The sequence below is a fragment of the Artibeus jamaicensis genome, unplaced genomic scaffold, assembly GCF_021234435.1.
Source record: "Artibeus jamaicensis isolate MK-2021 breed Jamaican fruit bat unplaced genomic scaffold, CSHL_Jam_final scaffold_286, whole genome shotgun sequence".
Taxonomy (NCBI): domain Eukaryota; kingdom Metazoa; phylum Chordata; class Mammalia; order Chiroptera; family Phyllostomidae; genus Artibeus; species Artibeus jamaicensis.
Window position 1 is genome coordinate 5,253,205 of NW_026522034.1, and position 25,010 is coordinate 5,278,214.

Here is a 25,010-nt window from a genome sequence, read left to right on the forward strand (position 1 = left end):
ATCGTTATAGCTGCTAGATATCACTGCTTGGTTAATTTATTTACTAATTGGCCCCCACTCTAAAAATGACTCTAAAATGCATCTCTATGGTTTAATCATATTCTGAAAACTGCTTTTCAAAAAAATCTATTATTTTTCCCCAGCCTAAATGCTATTAACTACTAGAAAGACCAACAGCTGTCTTGAAAATTGGATTTAATTACACAAAAAAGCAGTAACGTGAAGCTCAGTTGCCTCACTGTTTACTCCTACAGTAGGAACAGTTGCATTATGTCCAGTTGAGCACTCCCAAATTAGCTATTTCATCTTGGGTGATTAAGTGGAAAAATAAATTCCCTAAAATAAATCAGAAACACACAAACTTTATCCCCAAGGACCTGAAAAAAAAAAAAACAAAAAACCTGAAGGGCCCATACTTTTTCCTGTGGCTGAAGGAGCCAAGATTTCCCCAAAATGCTCACTACTTCTGTTCTTAAAGTCCCACAGGAGAAATGCTGAGAACAAATGGATTTCAGCTGTTCTGTGTTTCACTAGTTACAAAATAATCCTGTAACAAGTTGCAAACGATTATTCAAAATTCTTTACATTGGATATTTATTTGAACAAATAACTAGACCAACAACTGCAAATTTCTTGGCCACTATTTATCAAATCAATCGATGCTGAACAATTTCCTCTCAACTATCACATGTGACAGTTTTCTAATGAGCATTCTTCCAATTGGCAAAATGGGAAGGGCTATATTCATCTTGCATGCCTAGTTTCTTTTGACTAGGCAAAACAGAGCCACATCAGTTGCAAACTCTGAACCAAATTAAAGATCAGAGATAGTATATAGCATTCCTCTAACATTAGCAGCAATAGGCATATGTATACATATATGTAGTCTTTGATGTAGTTTAATAGTACAACACCATAGCAAAGAACCACCTTCCCTGGTACTGAATGCTAGGCCATTCTGAGACCAGATTACGAAAATATGATACAAAGAGGTAGTACAATGTTGATTGAATCCCAGACAGAATAAATTGTGAAATCTTGGGCAAGTTACTTAACCTCATTAAGCCTTATTTTCTTCTTTTGTAAAAAAGAGCAATTCCTATCCCACTTGCTTAAGCTGGTAATATAAGATAAAGTGCTTTGAAGATAAAAGTGATAAGTGAACTCATAATTATAGATCCAAATAAGACCAAATTAAGTTGTCCTAAAATCTGGACTTGGCTAGAATATCATAACAAAAATCTCCAACCCGAGACCTTGTTTAAGAAAATTCTCTCCATTCCCTTTAGGAGGTATCAGCTTATAAGAGTGAATAAATCTAAGTAATCAGAATTTAAGTTGAGAATGACTTAAAATATTTTATCTTTAAAAAATTGACAAAGATCTACTAAGCATCTAATATGTATCACTGTTGCAACACGAACAGCAAATTAAATTCAATGGTCAAGTCAGAGAAATTGGAAAGCTTTCAGAAAATGCTCTGAAGGCTACATTGACCAAGTTAATGATTAACTGTTGGGGATGGTCTCATTCACGGTTCCCCGCAAAGAAACTGAACCAAATCTTAACATCTTATATTAAGTAGGAACAGTGAATAAGGCACATAATACAGGTGATTGTTAGGTCACCAGTTATGTTTTTTTAACTATAAAAATAAACATAGGTAACTAATGGAATAACAAAATAAAAGTTTATTTTATTAGAATTAGGAATGTTCTTTCCCTCTGGGCAACCTGAACAGTCCAGTTACAATGAAAATCTAAGAACAGTTATTTCCACAGCACAGGGCGCTCTATGCACAAAATTACAGGGTTAGGAGCATTTAATAAATTTACCAATCTGATTGTCTCACCAACCCACCCCCTCCCACCCCCAAGTGCTCTATACCCAGGATTTGCAACTAAAAGAATTTGTTACATCAAGTTCTTTTCTGTCTTGTACTAAATTTCAGTTCCTAATTACGGCTGAATCACATTGTACACTGCAGATTCAACCATTTCAAATCAAGTCAGTCAGTTTTGGATCTGTTATATATGTGTTTATGTATACACATGTGTATTTAATTATTTATTTAAACACACATAAAACACATACAATCTGGGTCGCAGCAAATTACACAGAATTTAGTCTGATAATATTATATGCTACTCAGTTTACCACTGTGGTTTGTGTCCTGAGCTTTGGATCAAAATTTTACTATAAATCATTTAAAGTCCATCTACTGCTCAATGAATTGTTCAAATGAAGCATGCACTTTTCAAAAGACAATGTAACTGCCCTCAAGAAGACAGGGAGACCCTGGTGCTTACCACGAATAGAGCCCTCTTGATAGACTTAGGTAAGTGAAATGGGGAAGCTGTCATTCAATATGGCTTGCCTGTATCTCAGCTGGGGGTCACTGAAGCTACTAACAATGAAAGCATTGAGCTCAGGGAATACTGTCAAATATGGAGATAGTTGTTAAAAGATTGGAATTAAAAACGGTCAGTTCACCTTGATTCACACAAGTTAGGGAACGCACCCACAACTGCAATACCCTCAGATAATATGCTGAGGCAAACTAGAAAGCATCTCTAAAAAGCACTGCTCCTCCACGGGTAGGGGCTGATACTCTGAAGCGCACACACTGTATTTGGATACTTGTTACAGGGGAGTGCGTAATGACACAAACCTAGATACTGCAGTTAACTGGTTAAAATTTTCTTAAAAACACCACACATACACAAAACATTCTGATTAAGGGAGCCACATATATCTTGATAGCAACTCTGGCTGCTTTTCAAAGTTACCAGGGAAAGGAACTTATTCAAGCTTTCTTCAAAAAAAAAAAAAAAATCCTTAGTTTGATAAATGCCTTTTAAGATTGATACAGTCATTTAAAATAAAGTTAAATGGATGTCAGGGGAGAGGAGGACATGGAAGAAGCAGACGTTGAGTTCTGATCTGCACCTGAGGTGACAAGGGGGAAAGGATTAAAGGTACAGGTGAAGTTGATCCTAAAGCGACAAGAGGTTTAAGGAAGCAGCATAATATACTCAGGAAACATTCACTAATTTTTGATGGGGAAAAGAACAGTTGCAAGTACATCTCATGTAACAACCTTTTCTAAAAGGAAAAGTGGGTTGATTCAGGAAAGCCTAACTTAGGCAAAAGGCCAGAGGAAAGTGAACCTACTTCCCAATGGAGTAATACGATGTACACTGCAAGAGCAGGCAAAGCCGCCTCAGAACAGGTAAACCCTCCCTAGGCGCAAGACAGTAAAAGGAAGACAAAGAGGTCCTCAACCCAAACTGGTATTTAATAGTAAGACCTCTTAATCTGGTTGCCGATTCACCCTGCACTCCTGTATAAAACTGACAGATTGAGGGATGCTGACCTGTTGAAAAATACCACAGCCAGAATGGCCTAAACAGGTATATAATTAATAAAACCACCACCATCCTTTACTTTTAACATAGCTCTTAGTAGAAATTTCATAAAAATGGACATCACAGCTAAAATGCATCATTAATTTTCCTATCTGTTGACAATGAAAAGAAGCAAAGTCAGTGATTTCTGTGCACTAGATGGGAATATCATGTTCTAGGGATGTCTGTCTTCAAACTGAACCCACAGCAACACACAAGCAATTTTAATATCTGCCATATTAAATTCACAATCTGAAACTAAGTGAATGGTTATTTATTTATATTTATATTTAAAGCAAAAACATTCTATTTGATACCCTAATGTAAAGAAAGGGTGAGAGAAGAGCCATAACCAAAATCTTAAAAGGCTCAAAGCAGCAATTAAAGGAAAAAAAACGAAATGTTTCCTCTGGATGGATAGGGAGCACAGGAAAGCCTTCACCTGTGCATGACATGTGCACACAAAGGCTTGAGTAAGATACATGAGGCCATGAAGGGGAATGAAGCGGGGACTAGGTTACTCTTGCACTGTGGCAACTAAGCTCCCTGTTGCAATCCTTAACCAGGCCATAGTGTTGTTGGGGCTTGAACTCCCTTGCCCTGATCAAGCACTGGGCATGAGGCCCATGGCCAGCAACAGACATGTAAAAACCAGAGGGCAAAGTAATCTCAGGAAAGGGAAATCAAAGAGTTCTTATGTCTTCCAGAGGTACTAAACCAACAGTTTTTTTTTTAATCCCAACCTTCAACCGTGGAAAGTTAAAGAAAACGGAAAGAAAATGCACAGCAAATAGACATAATGTTGAAGATTTTTAAAGAATAAATATTTTCTGTAATTAAACATTATGCAAACACGTGCCACGCTTGCTTTGTCCATGCATATGCGCTATATACAATTTTGAAAAATACTGTGTTGTCCTCTTGTTTTAAAAGTCATATACAAAGTTTTTTTTTTTTTTTTTGTTTAATTCTTGCTGCCTACCCACTTCCCGCCCCAAGAATTTTCTTTACAAGGAACTAAACATCATTCACTCATGACCTTGGGGTGTGAGAGAGAGACTCAATCTCTGCGTGTGGGTGTATGCGTGAGTAGAGGAAGGGGAAGAGGTCCTTTACCAAAGTACAACGAAATGGCTGGTTTGGGCATGAAAAGCAGTGTCAAAGACCTGTTTTAGATTTTAACTGTACTACACTCAGGAAAAAGAAAAGAAAAGAAGTCAGCTTTGAGAATGAAGCTACGTTACAAGTTAAAGTTGGAGGGCTTTTAGTGTGTCTGTCACACTTTGGCGGCCTAGAATACTGTTGTACAATGGTTTATCTACCTTTTTTTTTATTACAATATAATTTACTTAAACTTTCTGTTAACAAAACAGAATTCTGGTACTACAGACCAGCAGTATCAGAATGGGCTTAGTGCCTCCTTGTTTGTGTTTGTTTTAATTGCATGAGCACTCTAGATGGTAAAATTTTCAGAGTTCATTTTATGCAGGGTCATTTTCAGTCCTCAATGTACTCCCACAGATCTTTTTCATAGCCTTCATGAACATGCTGTAACAAAACCCTTCGTCGACTCTCACAGTATCTGTAATCAAAGAAAAAAAAGAAAATGTCAGCCTCCAATTAAAAAAAAATCATTTACTTATTTTTAGGGCACCCCTACATTAAGATTTGGAACTAAGCACCTGTTTTTAATAACACATTTGCAAATAACACATTTGCAGGTCTACTATTTCTAATTTTTTTAAAATATTTTATTTATTTTTCAAGAGAGAGGAAGGGAAGGAGAAAGAGTGGGAGAGAAATATCAATGTATGGTTGCCTCTCATGCGTCCCCTGCTGGGAAGTGGCCTGCAACCCAGGCATGTGCCCTGACTGGGAATGGAACTGCGATACTCTGGTTCACAGGCCCGCGCTCAATCCACTGAGCTACGTCAGCCAGGGCTACTATTTCTAATTTTAAAAAGGTGTTCTTTAAAAGCCATGATTCCCAGGTTTGGGCAATTTTAGAGTAATAAAATGTTAGAAATTCCTAAAGGCCTTAGAAATTACTTGATTCAATCCTGTCATTATTGTACCATAAGTAAACAGTTTCAGGAAAAAATAATTCCCAGGGTTATTTATTCACATTCATAAAATCTTTGTTAACTGTGAAATTACCATAAACACAATGTAGCTGGCTAAGGGATGTAAAAATATTACTCAGGACTAACTCTCCAAGATTTCCAAATTCCCAAAGGTTTCTACCACTATTAAAAAGATTAGTATTAGTATTTCCCAGGAAACAACTTTGGAGGAAAGATCTCCATGCTGAGAAAGCAAACATTTTGCATTCTTAGCTTAAGAAGTAGCGTATCTTGCTGGTGTATCATCTCTCCACACCATGCCCCTTTCCTTTCTTGGAGAATGAATAAAAACTTTATTCTCTACACTTCTCTTTGTGATTCTTTCACATCTCACGTCACCAACCACCCTAACATTTTGGTGACCTGTAAGGGGACATTTTCTATTTCTCCCTCTCCTCCAGCCTCCTGAGACTTGAGACTAGGGGGGAGCAGTGGGGAGCAGAAGCTCAACCTGAGCTAACCCCCAACCCTGTCTCTGTGAGGTTCAGAGAGAGGATTCTAATCATTCTCCATCTCTCCAGACTCTGCAGACAGCCTCCTCCTCATCCATCTTCACGGCCAGTGAATGATGTAAGAAAACTTGTTTTCTCCCTAGGACAATTTGTAAATTATACCCTCATAAGCAATACTGAAACATTTACATTTTTTTCCCTACCGAATCCCTCCAGAATTACTGAAAAGCAAGAACAGAACCACTCCCTAGAGCCAAAGGCACAATATAACACTGGAACAAACTGCAGCCTCATGATACAATGACCCCAACAGCCAGTTCCCTACTCCTTTTTAATCCAATTATAATCCAATAAAAACTCCAAGTTCCCACCCCTCAATGTTGGAGTATCTCTCCACACCACGCCCCTCACCTTTCTTGGAGAGTGAATAAAAACTTTTTTTTCTACCAAAGAAAAAAAGTAGTAGTAGTATATCTTGAAATACCATCTATCTTTAGGGTAAAGTAAATCTCTCCTGGGGGGGAAGGGGGAGACCTAGTAAAAACTCTACAATAAGCCTGAGTAGTTCACTCGTCAATAGCCATGACTGCAGGACCCCCTGGCTGTGTCCAGCATGCTAATCTCAGCCAGCATCCTAACAGCCACCTGCCCTTTTTAGGCTTTTGCAGGGCAACAGGTAAACAGCTAAGGTTGAAAGGAAGAAGCTGGCGGGATACATAGCAGATTTCCTCTGCTATGTTTAAATAGCAGTATCCTATCTGCAAATTGTAGCCCAAAGGACAGAAGTAATCTATGAGAAGCATAGCAGCAGCTCAGTTACTGGATATACTAAACCCAAGTTTCACTATTACCTGACTTCACCACTAAGGCATACCAGACTACAATGGCAGAATCTTTTGCTCAAAAATTATTTAAAAAAAAAAAAAAAAAAAAACAACTCACCTGTACTTATCTTGTACTTTCTGCTTTATATCCTGTAGAGAATCTTGGGAAATATCTCGTTCAAGGTAGCCCGAAAGTACCTCTGTGGCATTCTCTAGATCTGCTTGGTTATTCTGCAAGAGGAGGAAGATACATAGTAAATTTTGGCTTCAAAAGAAAGCTGAAAGATAAAACATCTTAGCTGCTTCCTTGCCTAGACTGCTTTCAACAGATTCCATAATTTCCACAGGTTGTTTTCACTATATCTGTAAAGCTATTGTTTTTGCCTCTAACCACTTGTTCTCTTTTCAAGGACAATTTGTTAAATGTTAAAAAAACTGAAGATTCACTGATTACCTCTGAAAGAATATCAAGGACAATTTGAAAGGACTTAAAATTAAAAGTCTTTAGGAATCTTTTAGTTCTGAGAACTGCTATTTGCTAAAACTAAAAGGGAAACTTGAGAAATAAACTGAAATCCATTTTTTCTTACATCAGGATGCACCTACTTCTTAAAAGAGAACACTGGATGGGAGATTAAAATTTTATCTTTTACTACTAAGGGCTAGTTCTGTACGTTTACCCATCTAAATTCCCACATGCTGGTCAGTATTACTGTCTAGTCATCTGTTGACGTTAATGTTTCATGCCTCAATTTTAAATGAACATATCTACTTGAAAACCTTTACTGCTTAATGCCCACTTTAGCCATTACATAACCACCATATTAACTTCTAACATCTTATGTCAGTTTACCTTAAAAAAGGCTTTTATTAAGATTATTAAGAACTGTAATGTGCCAGGTGCTATATGTATGAGCAATATACATGGACTGGCTCACTCAAACTTCATAATGTCCGAGAAAAGTATTATCTCCATTTTAAAACAGATATAGAAGAGGTTAAGTAATTTGCTCCAAGTCAACAGAGCTAACAAGTGATGAAATCAAGATACAAATTCAGGGCTGCCTGCAGAGAACCTGCACACTCAATCACTAGCTGTCTAATACGTATCAATTTGAATGTAGTTTAGGACAAGAAATTTAAATTTATTTTCCCAATAAATACTGTATTTCCAATCCACATTTTCTGAGCAGATAGGAACCTTTAAAACAATGTATCTTCTCTATGAAAGACCAAGAACTCCTATGGCACAAGGTGGGCCTTTTCCCACTCAGTACTATTCCTACCTCAAAGATAATGGACTGGTTATTCTTTTTGAGGTAGAAAGCGAAGACATAAGTGTACATGAGTGTGGCACGACACTGGCAGAGGACATCAACTGCTTTCTTCAGGAACTGCACCTCAATCCAGGACATGTTGTGCTGTTGCATCTCCTCCATTTTCTGCTTCACCTGAGCATACAGTTTGTGCTCAAAGCGCAGACTTTGCATGTGGTTCATGTAACGGTTACAGTAGAACAGGTACCTCTGCAGGGCTGCCCTAGATCGCTGTCCATTAAGAAAAATTAAGGTTACATAATTATGACAAATGTATTATATATATGAACAAAGCTGATACCATGTTTGCTGATGAAACGGTACAGGAATTTGGCTAAAATCATGAATAAACAGATATCTACTGCTAGCTTTATTATTTAACACTGCTTTGAATGTCCCATAGCTATACTTTCCAAAATGGCAGCCACTATAATCATGTGGCTATTTAAAATAAAAAATTCTGACTTCCAGCCAAGATGGAGGCATAGGTAGACACACTGTGCCTCCTCGAACAACCAAAATAAGGACCATAATTCAGAAACAGGCGCCCGCTCGTCCGCAGGGCACCGCGCTGCCCGCGCTCCCGCTAGCTGGCACTCAGGCCGGCGTCCCTGCGCCACCCGGACCGGATCCGGGGCAAAGGAGCAGGGCGCCGGCAGGGGGCGCCTCACCCCGGCGCCTCCAGAGCGTCCCGGGCCCGCCTCCTGGACGCCCCCGCTCGATAGAAGCCTCTCCCCATCCCGCCCCTCCTTCCCTGCCCCACCCCAACCCCAGGATGAGCGGCCCGACGGCGCTGTGAGACTCCGGCTGAGTGTCCGCCAGCACCTGGGCGTTGAAACCCAAGAGGTGCTATGTTGCTTCAAGTGCCCCTTGGCCCTTGATCATGAAAATTCATCCACGTGGGATTACAAGGGTTTAAAGTAAGAATCTGCTACTTTTGGACTTCCGCCAAGATGGAGAAGTAGGTGGAGGGTCCACCTCGCCTCTGTGCACAACCAAATCTAAGAACAACTATTTTTAACAGCAGTCACAACCAAGCCACACGGAAAATCGACAATACGGAGTCCAAAGGACAACTAGATACTCGGCTGGACCGGTACGAGGAGCGAGGCCAGAAGCAGAGCAGGTTAGCAAGAAAAAATTCCCGGGGCGTGGGGCGCGCAGGCAACCGAGGGCTGATCGCCAGCGAGCTGGCTGCCGGAGCGCACAGGGAATAGGCGCGGTGGGTCGCTCAGTCGCGCGCATTTACGTGCGGAGAAACCAGTGAGAAGGGAAACCCGTGCGGTGCAGCAGGCTCGCAAAATTAGGATCGGATAAGCAAGCCCGAGGCGTTTGAGTGACTGGATGCGCTGGGCTAGCGGAGAGGAACGCCATTGCTCCCTCTCTGACCCCGCCCCCACACACAGCGTCACAAACCAGCGACCTGGGTCGCCCCGTCCTGGTAAACAACTAAGGCTTCGCTCCGCTCACTAAACAGCACGAATAAACCAAAAATGGCTCTAGAACAACTCAGAGCCCCAGAACCGATAGACCTAAGTGATGAAGAAATAGCCAGTCTTTCAGATGCACAGTTCAAAACACTGGTTATAAAGATCCTTACAGAACTGGTGGATTTTAGTCACAAATTAGAGAAACATATGGAAGCTAAATTAATTGAAATGAATGCTGATACAAAAGATACCAATAGTGATGGAAAGAAAATTGGGACTCAAATCAAGGGAGAGGACCAGACAGAAGAAAAAGATGATCAAGCAGAAAGGAATGAAGAAATAAGAATTCAGAAAAATGAGGAGAGGCTTGGGAAACTCCAGGACATCTTTAAACGTTCCAACATCCGAATTATAGGGGTACCAGAAGGGGGAAAGGCACAACCACCAGTTGAAACATTATTTGAACAAATAATAAAGGAGAATTTCCCCAAGATGGCAAAGGAAATAGACTTCCGAGAGATCCAGGAAGCTCGGAGAGTCCCGAGGAAGTTGGACCCGGGAAGGAACACACCAAGGCACATCATAATTACATTAGCCAAGATTAAAATGAAGGAGAGAATCCTAGAAGCAGCAAGAGCTAAGGGGACAGTCACCTACAAAGGAGTTCCCATCAGACTGTCAGCTGATTTCTCAAAGAGACCTTACAGGCAAGAAGGGGCTGGAAAGAGGTATTCCAAGTCATGAAAACCAAAGATCTACAACCAAGATTGCTCTACCCAGCAAAACTTTCATTTAGAATGGAAGGTCAGATAAAGTGCTTCTCAGATAAGACCAAATTCAAGGAGTTCATCATCACCAAGCCCTTATTATATGAAATGTTAAAGGGACTTACCTAAGAAAAAGAAGATAAAAAAGATGAACAGTGAAAGGACAGCAAACTCACAGTTATTAAGAACCACACCTAAAACAAAAGCAAACTAAGAGGATAGCTAGATCAGGAGCAGAACCATAGAAATGAAGACCACAGGGAGGGTTAGCAACAGGGGAGTGGGAGGAGGGGAAGGGGGGAGAAGGTACAGAAAATAAGTAGTATAGACAGTAGATAGAAAATAGATAGGGGGGAGGGGTAAGAATAGTAGGGGGAAATACAGAATCTAAAGAATTTGAGACACATGTTCATGAACTAAAGGGGGAAATGGTGGGGGAGGGTTATGCAGGGTGGAGGGGAAGGGAGGGGGGAATAGAGCAAATGTAATGGCATAATCAATTAAAAAAAAAAAAAACAGAAACAAAGTAACAACCAAAACTGAAAGAAAATTAAACTCCATGGAAGTCCAACAACCAAGGAGTTAAAATAGACACATTCATCCAGACCAGTAGGCCCGGCACAGTCTGGCAGTTGAGCAGAGAGGGGTCTCCGCACAGGAAGTGGTGACACCAGGCACGCAAGGAGGTACCGAGCAGACCCTGGGCACACAGGTGGCAGCTGGCAGACGCTGGCAGACCCTAGGCATGGGGTGGCAATGGGTAGACCCAGCAAGGCAGCAATGGAGAAGTGGGGCACCATGTGCAAGGTGGCTGGCTGACCGTGCAGCAGTCCCACATTCGCACATAGATAACTGGGGAGAGAGACAGAACGCACAACCCAGGGTCCTAGCGCCTGGAAATAAAGCCTCGAAACACCAATTGGAAACACTTGTGGGGGTTGAGGCACAGGGAGAGACTCCCAACCTCACAGAAAAGTTCACTGGAGAAACCCACAGGGTCCTAGAATGCACACAAGTCCACACACAAGGGAATCAGCATCAGAAAGGCCCAATTTGCTTGGGGGAAGGGGCGGAAGAGACTGAGATGCAACAGAGAGCGGAGCAAAGCACCATTTGTTTTCCCTCTCTGACCCCGCCCCCACATACAGCATCACAAACCAGCGACTTGGGTTGCCCCACCCTGGTGAACAACAAAGGCTCTGCCCCTCATACTTAAGGGGTGTGAACAGATCAAAGCATTATGGCTCAAGCAGAAAAAAAGCTCAAAGCCCCAGAGCCAATACTTCTAAGCAACAAAGAGATAGCCAACCTATCAGATGCACAGTTCAAAACACTGGTGATCAGGATGCTCACAGAACTGTTTGATTTTAGTCACAAATCAGATGAACAAATGAAGGCTAAACTAAGTGAAATGAAGGGAAATGCACAGGGAACCAATAGTGATGGAAAGGAAACTGGGACTCAAATCAATGGAGTGGACCAGAAGGAAGAAACAACCAAACAGAAAAGGATGAAGAAACAAGAATTCAAAAAAATTAGGAGAGGCTTAGGAACCTCCAGGACATCTTGAAATGTTACAACATCCGAATTATAGGGGTACCAGAAGGGGAAGAGGAACAGCAACAAGTGGAAAACTTATTTGAACAAATAGTGAAGGAGAACTTCCCCACTTTGGCAAAGAAAATACACTTCCAGGAAGCTCAGAGAGTCCCAAAGAAGATGAACCCAAGAAGGAACACACCAAGGCACATCATAATTATATTACCCAAGATTAAAGTGAAGGAGAGAATCCTTGAAGCAGCAAGAGATAAGGGGACAGTTACCTACAAAGGAGTTCCCATCAGACTGTCAGCTGATTTCTCAAAAGAGACCTTCCAGGCAAGAAGGGGCTGGAAAGAAGTATTCCAAGTCATGAAAGGCAAGGACCTACATCCAAGATTGCTCTATCTAGTAAAGCTTTCATTTAGAATGGAAGGGCACATAAAGTGCTTCTCAGATAATGTCAAGTTCAAGGAGTTCATCATCACTAAGCCCTTATTTTATGAAATCTTAAAGGGACTTATCTAAGAAAAAGAAGATAAAAAACTTGTATACTAAAATGACAGTAAACTCACAATTACTAACAACCACACCCAAAATAAAAACAAACTAAGGAAACAACTAGAACAGAAACAGAACCACAGAAATGGAGATCACATGGAGGGTTAGCAACAGGGAAGTGGGAAAAGGAAGGGGGGAGGTAAGGTACAGAGAATAAGTAGCATAGATGGCAGGTAGAAAATAGACAGGGAGAGGGCAAGAATAGTATGGGCAATGTAAAAACTAAAGAACTTAAGACACATGGACATGAACTAAAGGAGGGGAATGAAGGAGGGGAATGAAGGAGGGGAATGGGACAACTGTAATAACAATCAATAAAATATATTAAAAAATACAAAAAAAAAAAAAAAAAAGGAAACCTGCTTTTTGTCTTGGTGGAGCACACTTTCAGTTTCCACCCGAGGCTCTGCCTCCTGGGTTTGCAAACTGTTCAGCGGAATAAAGTCTCTTAGTTGAATAACAAATAAATAAATAAAATAAAATAGAAAATTCAGTTACTCAGTACTCAATAACTGTATGTAGTCAGCAGGTACCAAACTGGATGGTGGTAATAAAGCACATTCCATCATTACAGAAAGTTCTATTGGATATCACTGTTCTACAGTATGCAATAAAGTATTAAATAGGTAAGAAGCACCAGTATTTTGAAGCAGAAAATAGAAACGCAACCCAGGTATCATGTAACTCCTGATATACTGTGGAACCATTTCACCAGCTAAGAGTTTTGTGGCCCTTCCATATCCTTCCCACCTCAACCTCCCACCAAATGAGTCTCAACTTAGGTATCTAGAATTAACTATCAGTTTCAGGAAATATCCCAGGAAATACTGGGATATAACAGCCTATTAAATGACACCAGAAGCTGCGATTAGCAAAATGTAAAATATAGAAAATCTTATATGACAAAATAATTTAGTTTCCTCAATAAATAAACGGCAAGGAGAGAAAAAAAGAAAGGAAGAAAAGGAAGGACTTAAAGATTAGAGGAGACTCAAGAGATATCAATCAAACCCATTTTGTGGACTTGGGTGAATCCTGATTTAAAGCAATTATTTAAAAAAAATTTGAGTAAGTAGGTTGAACACTAGAGAGTCGATGACATTAAGAAAGTACTGACTTCAAAAAATATATATAATAAAATAATGTGTTACAATATATAATAAATACATACACAAACACAATGTTGGTACTGCAGTTATATTTAAGAAAATTCAAGATACATGAAGCATTACCAAAGAAATATTATATTATGATATCTGGTCTAGATTCGTTTTACATTATTTATCACACTGAAAAATAATTTACATAGATCTTTCCTATTATACTGTAAATCTCCAGGGGAGCCAGACTTTTTAAAAGTAATCTTGTTATGTTTACTTAATATATGGAAAATGACTAATAAATGCTTGTTAAATGCCGCCACTATGAAAGGGTTTCTTTCCATACACGTTTTTCTTTTACTATCACCTTTTCTTCTTCTCATGTCTTAAAGCCAACATACAGCACAAACACTACTAGGCCCTGTGGTTGGTCTCTCGGTTAGAAATACTAACTCTGAACCACAGAAATAGCCGATCATATGATCCAGTATCATACAACATTGGAACATCTTTAAAAACCTAGACAAGCCATGTTACTTCGAGAGTCAGGTAGATATCAAAACCAATGCTTATACACTGGAAAATTATGCCAATTATATCTACTTACTATTAAACATATTAATATTATATATTAATCTAAAAATTACTACAATCATATTATATATACATATACATATACATATACATGAGGAAAATAATCTGCTTGGAATTTTATTCTGTCCCCAAAGCACTAATATTTTCAAGCCTATCATATTCCCAAGATGAAATAGAAAACCTAAATTACCATATTAAAATGTATAATATTAGAGGACTTTATTTGATATGACCAACAATTTGAAACAGCTTCTTATTAAAAGCCTCTAAAAGTCAGTATGAAAGAAAACCCCATACCATCACTGCCATATGACTAACTTAAATCAAAAACCAGATTCTGGATTGAGAAATGCAATCAGTGACCAAAAAAACACTCCGGAAAACAAACAACCTGTCTGCTTAGAACAGGGGTAGGTGAACTCTAGCCTGCAAGCTAAATCCAGCTGCTGCCTGTTTTTGTAAAGTCAAGTCTGTGTTCCCAACATAATTTAAGTTTTTTACACAAAGAACTCTATATTCTCTAAGTTTTTCCTATACTATTCTTATTGAAACTTGAGAATAATAAGTGGCTTAAGTAATGAACTCTGTGTCCTTAACTTTTGCTTTCCTGAATCACAATACAATTACTGAAAGGTAATAAACTATTCATATACTTGCAAAAGAAAACAAAAAGCCAGCCACACATAGCAGTCTACCAAGAACAATTTTATTTTAGGAAACAACATCTGTCAAATTAATCTGAACTTGAGTTTCACTGGTTTTATAGTTCTCTTGGTTTGATTGTATAGTTGTATAAAAGCATAAGGTTTATAGCTGGTTTATGTTTGAACATATTTAAATAAATTATAATGAATATAATCTAAATCAACACTGGAATTTGTGGGGCTTTTTTCCCTTTAAAGGGACTACAAATATTGTTAAAGTCTTGAAACACCCCTCATCATTTATAAATACAAAATATAATTTCCCAATCTTAAAAAAAAAGACAGAGAACTTTCACTTCTAACAACGACATTGTAGGTTATGTACATTCTTCTGTATTTATGGTATTTTTAATTAATAAATTTCAAGGGGATGTTTAAAAAGTGAAACAAGAAGAAACAGATCATGATTTGGATTACATCTGGCAAAGAAAACCATTTGGAAATATTTTTGGGACAACTGGCAAATTTCAATATGGAATGGATAACATATAAGGAATTTCAAGAGTCTACAAAAATGATAGAAATCACTGGCTGAAAGGCACTCAAAATGTTGAATCTAAATCTAGTACTTGAATCCCTTCTGTAATAGTGGTTGTGTTCCCCATCCGGTGATAGGAAATTTCCTACCCCCCTCGAGTAGCCTATAATCAAGCGTTTAAGAGGTTCTTGATGAACAATGAGGTTAAAAATAATAATACAGAATTTAAAATAAGTGAGACTGAATAAAAATAGCAGTGGAGTTACTTAATAATTACTGTTCTCTAGTCTCCTTGCTGAGAAGAGAAAATCTTGACATAACTTCTGAAACCTGGAACTGTGTTATATGTCTAGATTAGTTAAAATAAAACAAATAAACCTATAAATAGGAATATTCCTGATACGCATTTCAGAAGAGATTCTCTTGTTAAATGTACAGATACCCAGTATTTACTAGAGTATATTTCCACAAATCTTTCAAAATTGAAAACTCCTGCTAACTTATTCCCTAATAAACACACAAAGCATATCCTGTTCAACTGTTACCCCAAAATAAATGCACTCACCTCCTGTGCATCTCTTGCCGCCTTTGCATCATCCTCATTATAGCGGTTACAGTTGTACCTTAAAGTAAAGTAAGAGGATTCCATAAAGCCATAAATCAGTGAAAAGAGAACCAATCATAGAATGTTAGCCTGGATTTAGAGATAATCTAGAACCAATATTCTGCTTTGTACAGATAAAATGAAGTTAAAATAAGCAGGGTTCTATCAGTATAATGATAGTTTACCATACTGAAAGGCACTCAGTGTTGTTAAACCTAATCCACACCTAGTGCTCGCATCCTCTCTGTAAGAGAGTATCAGTCCTCTATTCAGCAATAGGGAATTTCCCACTTTCTAACTTAGTCCATTCCAAATCAGTTCACCTATACTCATTAGAAAACACTGTCATTCTAGAACTTCCATTTACTGACTATAGTTTGAACTTCTAATTCAACTTTTGAAGAAAGAGATCATCTGATGTCCTAGGTTGACTGTTATTTAAGGTCAACTATTCCCAATTTTCCCACAGTTACTCACCTTCTTATCTTTTCTTTTATAAACCAATGAATCAATGATTGATGGACTATTATATAATATTGGGTTTGCCAAAAAGTCCATTTAGTGTTTTCCATAAAATGAAAGACATATTTCTCATTTTCACCAATAACTATATTGATTTGGATATTGTGAGTATGTCAGCTATCTCCCGTGTGGTATATTGTTGGTGTCAATTAATGTCTTGATTTGATCACTATCAACTTCAACTGATCTACCCTACTACAGAGCATTGTCCGGCAAGAAATCTCTAGTATGCAGCTTCGCAAACTACTTTCTACATGTTCAATTAGTCACAGCACCCTCTCCACACACTGAACAAGTTTTTTTTTGCGTTTCAGTTGTGTTTTCACCTTTTTTGAAATAATAAAGCATAATAAGCCAAAAATGTTGCTTATTTTCTTCCATCTTCAATACCAAAATGGCTACACAAAAATTTACCAATTTTGTTAAGTTTTTAAAAAATGTACACTGATCTGACAGCTGTTACAACATAGTCTAACAAAACTGTTTTAAATGAAGTTAAAGACAAACTAAGTGCTACTAGAGCCATCTTATAAAAAAACCCAACAAACTTTTTGGTCAACCCAACAGATGCTATGCTACGTGCTCTACACACTACTTTAGTTTACAAGAGTCACTCAAAACTGAGCGATATACTAAGTGAGGAGCTGGGAGAAACCTGCCCGGAGAAGTCAGTTCAGAGTGGAGATGAATGAGACTGGCACTTCCCGTCCTCACTCTCTACTTCTTCTTTTATGGTAGCCTAATTATGGAAGCAGCTGGTATTTACTGAGTACTTACTATACATACTCACTTACTGACTTCTTTAAGTATACTATCACATTTAATCTCCTCAACCATCTTATGAAATGTGTATTATTATTATCCTCATTGAGCAGATGAAGAACTAGGTTTCGAGGTTAAAAAACTAGGGTTTCAGAGCTGGGGATTAAACTCATGCTTATCTCCCAAATGAAGTCCCTGCTCTTACTTAACCAGTGAGCACACTGTTCACAAGCTGATGTCTCCAGAATCTCTTAACAGTGATCTTTGTAAAACTAACAAGGAATTTCAAATTTAAATCCTGTTAAACTGGACCATTGTTTCAGCTTGTCAAGTTCTTTAGGATTTTAATGATCTACATAGTCAGTATTTCTCTTTGATATTACTTACAATGTATGTAAGATTCTTATATTAGGTCAAGAACAGCATCAATAAAACTGACCAGAAAAGCAGTATACAGTGTTTATGGGGTGGGACAGGGAATAAAAGATAAAGACAAAGCCTTTAAGCAAACCAATAAAGCATCCAATACTGTTAGTAAGACACAAATTCATTATCTGTATGTACTCCAATAAATTATTCAATTAATCGAAAATATACCTCCCCCCTCTGTATTCACAACCTAGGTCATAAATGTCTTAGTCCACATTGAAATACCTTGCTGAGATCTGTAAAACATTCCCTAATCCATCTTCCTAACATCATCACTGGACTCTAGGATTTCATATAAGAGAAAAATTAAGCTATGTGGATCATATATAGTTTGTGGAATCACAAAATTTAGAAATATATTTTGTCTGTTTCCAGTCGTTGATGCCTCTTTACTTTCAAAAAATTACTCAGAAATAATCAACAATGACTTACTAATCTCATCTTCAAGCTTTTAAAAAAACCCAGACTACAATTCTTCCAGGTCAGGAGATTAATTTAATTTCCCCCAAACTTGGGTTATAATCCTCTTTTACCAAGTTACTCTACTCAGTTTAACCCAAAGATGACCCCTCCTTGTCCTCTACTGGTCAAATATTAACAACTCTTCTTATCTGATAATTCTTAAAATATTTCCTTTTGATTTTTTTTTTTTAGATATTTATAAGCCTCAAATCATTCTGGCCTTTACTCTGCTAACATTTAAATCAAGACTTTTAAAGAAGAAAAGCAAATAGGACTCATCTGTACTTCTAATTCAGGTGACTGATAGTGTTACTTGGAATGCTATTTTGAAGATTCTGGGGCATTTTCAGATTTAAATAAGAAGCAGATTCAAGTCACAGGCAACATTTCTGACATCCCTGATCTAGGCCACTGTTCATTCTTTTGTATCTACCATTTGTTTTGTATCCTTTTCAGTTTTCAATATAGCTCCTTTAAGATTTAAGTTGTGATCACAGATTACCTTACACACAAAAATCTAACTCTTCTGCATTCCCTCCCCCCTTCACGTGGCTTGTTTAAATATAGTAGAGTGAATTTAGTTTCTGGGAACACTCTAATACTGCAGTTTGCCTTCGTAAAATCTAGAGGATCTGTCCAGCTAAAACCCAAAACACCCTTTCTTGGATCTGACAGTGGCAAAATCACTTTCTTTACTTCCAACTAGTTTTTACCTGTCTCAGAATTAATTTTAGACAAGTAATCCCTCATATTATTCCTCTAGCTAATGAAACTAATGAAAGTTCCAACAAAACAAAAAGGGAAGACTAGCCACTTTTTAAGTTCAGATCTTCCTTATCTTGTTTTGAACCTGCAATTTACTAACCTCCTACCCACTCTCTACAAAGCAGCCACAATTATGGGACAATGTATATAAAGTATAAACAAAAACAACCTTCTTGTCATCTAAGTAACAGATCTAATCATGTCACTCACTTAAAATCCTTCTGATAATGTCCAAACTACTGTAGGTCTCAGTCTATGTTCTCTGTTTCTATTCCCCACAACTTAGGAGGGCCCACAAACTCAAAGGCCAATAGGGCACAGGCAAGTAACTCAAATCAGTAAAACAGGCCATTTGCAGATAATAACACACAGAAATATTATCACCTTTACTAAGAGATGTGCTAGCTCTGATTTTCCTCAAAATTCAAGGCATCATCAGTCTAATTTGCATTTTCCCTAATGGATAAGAAATACGCATTGAGCACAGGTATATATTTTACTAAATGGGATTAGTACCATCATGACATATGCAAATGCCATTAAGTTTCAGTCTTTGGGGGAACATAACTAGAAAGGAAAGGTTAGTAATCAATTCCAGGTGATTGCTGCCAAGAAAAAATGCAGGTCTGTTCCTATGTTTCAAAGGGAAACTAAAAATCTGGACTGCACTGGGTAATTTTCCAATTATCAAAATTTGGGACAAATTTTTGTCAAATGATGGAGAGGGTAAGTAAAACACAACTGCATGCTGGGTTTTGTCTACTGCCTAGAGAGACATATTAGACAATGCAACTCTTCTCTGAATAAGTCATATACATTCACATCATTCTACCTTTGTTCATGCTGCTCCTTTTGCCCTGTATGTTTTTCCCAACACTTTTTCAACCAGTGAACTCTTAGTCCTCGTCTGTGAAATATTCCCAAGTAATCCCTCTCTATCGATATCTTGCATATATACATCTAACACTAATCACACAGTACTTATTTAGCAAGCTCCCAAGATAAAAGGTGATTTCCATGAGACAGAAACCTTACTCAAAATATGCGGCACATTATCACATACTTTTGTGAACATATTCTTCCCTTCATTTCCATTTCCCCAACCTACCAGGCAGATCCATGTGGTTCCCAAGGGCCAAGACACACCCAGCAAAACTCTGCTTTACAGTTCTGGTTACGACAGACCATGTGATTACAACCGCCATCCTTCTCAATTGTGACATGGCATTTGGGACATTCCTATGAAGAGAAACTATAAAGTTGGTGTCAATGCTACACTAGATTGTATTACTACCACTGAGGAGAAGCCAATTCTCGATTTGGTTTATTTTAAAATACCACATTCACTGTCATTAATACATATAAAGCACTTAGAACAGTGTCAAGTTCTTAATAAGTACTACCAAAAATGAGCCACTGTCATTACTACTGGCTTTTGAAATGTACAATTTAAGGATTTTTTTTTTTAGTAGGGCTGGGGGACAAGAATACTTTTAAGTACTTTTAGCCATGCATATAGTAATAATACTTTACTCATGAAGGTAAAATATCTTGTTCATGTAAATATAATAATTGAAGTCATCTAAAAATGATTAATGGTTACTTCCTATATTTCACACTGTTCTCAGTGTTTTAGATGCATTAATTTATAATCTTTATAGTACACCTATTCCTATTTCCACTTTTCAGATGAATAAACTAAGGGAGAGGAAATTTAGAAAAATTAGTCCACAGTCACAAAGGTAGCAAAGGGTAGAGTAGGGATTCAAATCCAAGCAATTTGGCCTCAAGATTCAGGAAAGTGAGACTGGTAAATTCTTTTTGTGGATTCTGAGTTTCCCAAATTCCTTCTGCCAAATTCCTTCTTCCTTTTTATTTACATATTTTTATTTATAGAATTTAGAGGGAGAGACAAAGGAAGATGGGGTGGGAAGAGCGAGAAACATCAATTTGTTGTTCCACTTATTTATGCTATTCATTGGTTGATTCTTGTATGCGCACCATAACTGAGGGTGGGCCACCTTGGTGTGTCCAATGCAAGTGCACTGTCCCGATACACTGTATCAGGACAACGCTCTAACCAACTAAGTTACCTGACCAGGCCTAAATACCTTTGTTTTAAATTCTTCTCATTGTGGTTCATGTGCACCTGTGCTACAGAGAACAGGATTCCCCACTCTCCCATCTGTATCATTTTCTTGGTTACTAGTGAGGCAAAGTTACTACACTGCAGGCCAATTGTTTTTCTCTTTTGAAAAACCTCAAAAAAATCAAACTTACTCATTATTTTTAATAAAATGATGAGATAGAAAGCTTGTTTTTGCTGTATCTGTGTTTGATGTCTGTAACCACCACAAGGGAGAAGTAGTACCCATTATATTATTTGCACAAATAAGCCTACACTACAATGCCCATAAACCACAGTAATTTTAAATAGGTCAATATGGTGATTTTTAAAAGTTATCTATCTATCTATCTATCTATCTATCTATCTATCTATCTATCTATCTATCTATCTATCTATCGAAGGGAAGGAGAGAGGGAGAGAAATATCAGTGTATGGTTGCCTCTCATGTGTCCCCTGCTGGGAACTGGCCTGCAACCCAGGCACGTACCCTGGCTGGGAATCGAACTGTGATCTTTTGGTTTGTAGGCCTGTGCTCAATCCACTGAGCTACACAAGCCAGGGCCTAATATGGTGATTTTAATTATACATTTTAAATCAAAATTTTTTTAAGTGACATGCATAAGAAATTTTACCTTTTCTCAAAGAAGTGAGTTCCAGACCTAAAATATCTGTTTTACTCTACACTTCTTGATAATTAACCGAATAGTATTAAGCTCTCAATAAGTTAGGATACCATCAATAATCTGCAAATCGGTTTAAGGAACTAATAACAATAATGAACAAAAAGTTTCTGAAACCACTCAAGAGAAAAAGTCTTCAGTCTCACCTTAAAACTAACAAATAGACAACTTTTTTATTAAAAATTGCCATTTTCCTCAATAATCTACTTTCTAGACAAAGTCAAACATTTTAAGATTGTATTCCCTATTTTAAACATCTTTGAGGTTTAGAGTAGCTGTGATTTCTCTAGATGCATAAAGAGAATGAGAGTTTAATCAAACTACTTTGTGAAAACAGAGCTGCCCTATTCTAAATACTAGTTTTACAAAACATATTTAAGATTCTGGTGGAGAAATCTTCAATTTTCAAAAAAGGCCAGGCTAGGAATTTTTCTCAAACAAAAGTAAACATACTTCCTGACATTACAGCAAGGTTTTTATGAGTGACATGACTATGTTTATCATATCATGATGGATTTAGAGAGCACAAAAATATTTCAACCATATATTCCTCAAAACTGTGGGCATTGTACTATGTGGTAAGACTCACTGTTTCCCTGCTAATGCTTTCTGAAAAACAGAAATAAATACGTATTTTTTAATTTTGAGGGGTAGAGGAGGGTACTGACAGTGTAAAATCGTGTGTTAGTCTTCATCATTCAAGAACTCCACATTCTTTCTGTCTTGTGATTGAGTGATGGAACAGCACAAAGCTATAACTAACACTGGTCAAACAATTCTATTATTTAAAAAGAATAAATAAAGCATCATCTTCACACATGAAGAACTAAAAACGAATGGCCCAATAGTAACCCTATCATTCATCACCCAAGTCACTTCTTATTTGGATGGGATAGAAGATTGAATTGAATAAAAAACTGGATATTTGTACAATTATCTATTAAGAAACTGAGTGATATATACTGGGATTCTAACGCTTGTCATTACTCAGTGATAGACAAGGGTGTTTAAGACTGCTTTCATCAGGAGAATTTTATCTAATGTTAAAGAAGTGGTTCAGGACTGTAAAGAAACTGAATTTTAAAACTCATATTTTAAGTAATGCCATTCAAAAATACAACAAAAACCAAAGTATACCCATATTACCCCCAAACTTCTATTTCTCAGAACCAAATCTCTTAACAAATCATATTATATAAGTTTAGCATGCTAAAGACGTTACATGATAAAAAAAAATTACTCATTTACTCTGATTGATTGAATGGTGCCCTAAAATCTCTTAAAAGTTAAATGCAGAAATGCTAATTAGCCCAATAAAACCAAGCTAGGTGGAGCAAACCAACACTTGTATACTAAAGGCAGCCAAGGACAATACAGGCATTATAGCAAACATCAGGGTAGAAAAATTATCAGCCTTGTCTTCTAGAGAAAAGTAATGCTTTCCAATAAAAGAAAATTTCTTAAGTACAGCAACGTGCATATTACAGTATACTACTCTGTAAAACAAACTCAAATGCTAAACTAAAGAGAAATTATTAATAGGCGATCATTCTAGATAAAAATGAAAGCACACCTTACTTAACCAGGTAAATTTACTACTTTTGCTAATGTTGATGTATCTGTCCTTATCAGCTCTCATTACCACAGTTTATCAAAGAAAAACACCAACCTTTGTGTTGGCTGCAATCCAATTAGAGGTTTCACTGTCATCGTCACACTTTTTAATCCATTTCTTCAACCACTGTTTGGGAAAAAAAAACCCACAACTGTTAGGGTATAACAAAAGATTTAAGAAATAAGAAAAGCAAATTACTTCAATATGTAAATTCACTCAAGCTTAAATAGAAAAGCCAAACGACAAGATTATCACTAGATTTACTTCCTTTCAAATCAAGGAAATCCTGCAGGCCCCCTGTCCAGTACATACAAAAATCAACCAAAGGAGGACTTTCTCTGGCTGAAGTGAGTGGAGAATCTACCACCTGACTAGAATTCCAGCTCCAAGCTATGTCATTGTCCTTAGACCATTACAAAGCCTACTGAGCAAGGTGCCTTAACCGTGATGATCCTGATAGTATCAGGAGCTGACTTATTCCTAAGGAATGTTCTCTAAATACTGGCAATGATCATCTGAAATAAAAAAGATAAAATAAAATCTTTTATCTACTAAAGGAAAAGTAACAAAATTGTGGGCTGTAATTTTCAGTCACCAAGTCTTAGAAGTGCTCTTCATTATTCAAAAATGAAAATGTCAGACAAACTTACCTTACATTTAACTGGATCATGCCAATTTTCTCCACAGTTGAAGCTGTTAAGTGACATAAGAGTGAAAAAGAATTCAGTCCTGCCTACTATGAAGTATGCAAACAAACATTTATAGTTCCTCAGTGTTATCACCAGTGTCTAGTGGCTGGTAAATACAAAGACAGAAACCATGTCTATTTTATTCTACAGTGAATTATTTAGAATTTAGTATTATGATCAGTGTGCAATGGGTGTGTGTATGTGTGTGTGTGAATGAAAAATGACTATAAGCATGAAGATATGCTTAGATGACAATTTCATAACAAATGATTATCTAAACAGTTATAAAACTAGTTAGATCTGTATTTTTTCTGATAGTTTTAAGATTGTTCCTTAATATAACCACTCTCTAATTAAAGCATAGCTGAAACCATTAGCTGAAGCATTGCTTGTCACTAATTTGAACTTAAATTTCAATCATGCTTCATTAGAATATATTAAATATTTAATTTACACTCTAAATAAAGAGTAAAAGTCTAACTTTGTAGGGTCCTATATGATTCAGTACTAATGTGCAGTCAGCAATGCATGGGAAACAAAACAGGCCACGTCTTTGCATGATCCAAATGAATCTCAGTCTAGTAGAGATAAACTATATCGAACAAGGTCTGCAACAAAAGTGTGACTAAATATTTTCTAAGAACATAGTAATTGCTAATGCCTTTCTGTTTTCTAGGCAAATGGTATATTTATTTGTGAAAAACGTATAAATTAAGGATAAACACAAATTTCATGAAAAAGTAACCAAGGAATGGCTAATAAATTAGCTAATCAAGTAATCTAGGAATGCCAAAAATCCTTTACAAATGAGAGTAACAAAGTGCTATTAATTTAAATAAATTCAGGATAATGGTTACTTCTGAAAAAGATGGTAAAGAATGGGATGGAGAAGGAAACCAAGGGGTTTCAATCATGTCTGTCATGTTTTATTGCTTAATAAAAACTAACACCTGGCTGGTATAGCTCAGTGGATTGAGCACGGGCCTGCGAACCAAAAGATCACAGTTTGATTCCCAGTCAGGGCACGTGCCTGGGTTGCAGGCCAGTTCCTAGCAGGGG

General features: G+C 37.4%; 1 protein-coding gene across 1 annotated transcript in view; it reads right to left on the bottom strand.

Moving 5' to 3' along the window:
- Positions 1-1,673: 1,673 nt before the first annotated feature.
- The window catches only part of ARIH1 (ariadne RBR E3 ubiquitin protein ligase 1), a 148,972-nt gene continuing 125,635 nt past the window's right edge, over positions 1,674-25,010 (bottom strand). Inside the window, exons 8-14 of the mRNA XM_053656845.1 lie at positions 23,913-23,955; positions 23,317-23,388; positions 19,948-20,078; positions 15,861-15,918; positions 8,093-8,353; positions 6,925-7,037; positions 1,674-4,989 (exon numbers count right to left, since the gene is read on the bottom strand). Of these exons, the coding sequence (XP_053512820.1) occupies positions 4,905-4,989; positions 6,925-7,037; positions 8,093-8,353; positions 15,861-15,918; positions 19,948-20,078; positions 23,317-23,388; positions 23,913-23,955 (763 nt within the window). The 3' untranslated portion in view covers positions 1,674-4,904. The remainder of the gene's footprint in view (positions 4,990-6,924; positions 7,038-8,092; positions 8,354-15,860; positions 15,919-19,947; positions 20,079-23,316; positions 23,389-23,912; positions 23,956-25,010) is intronic.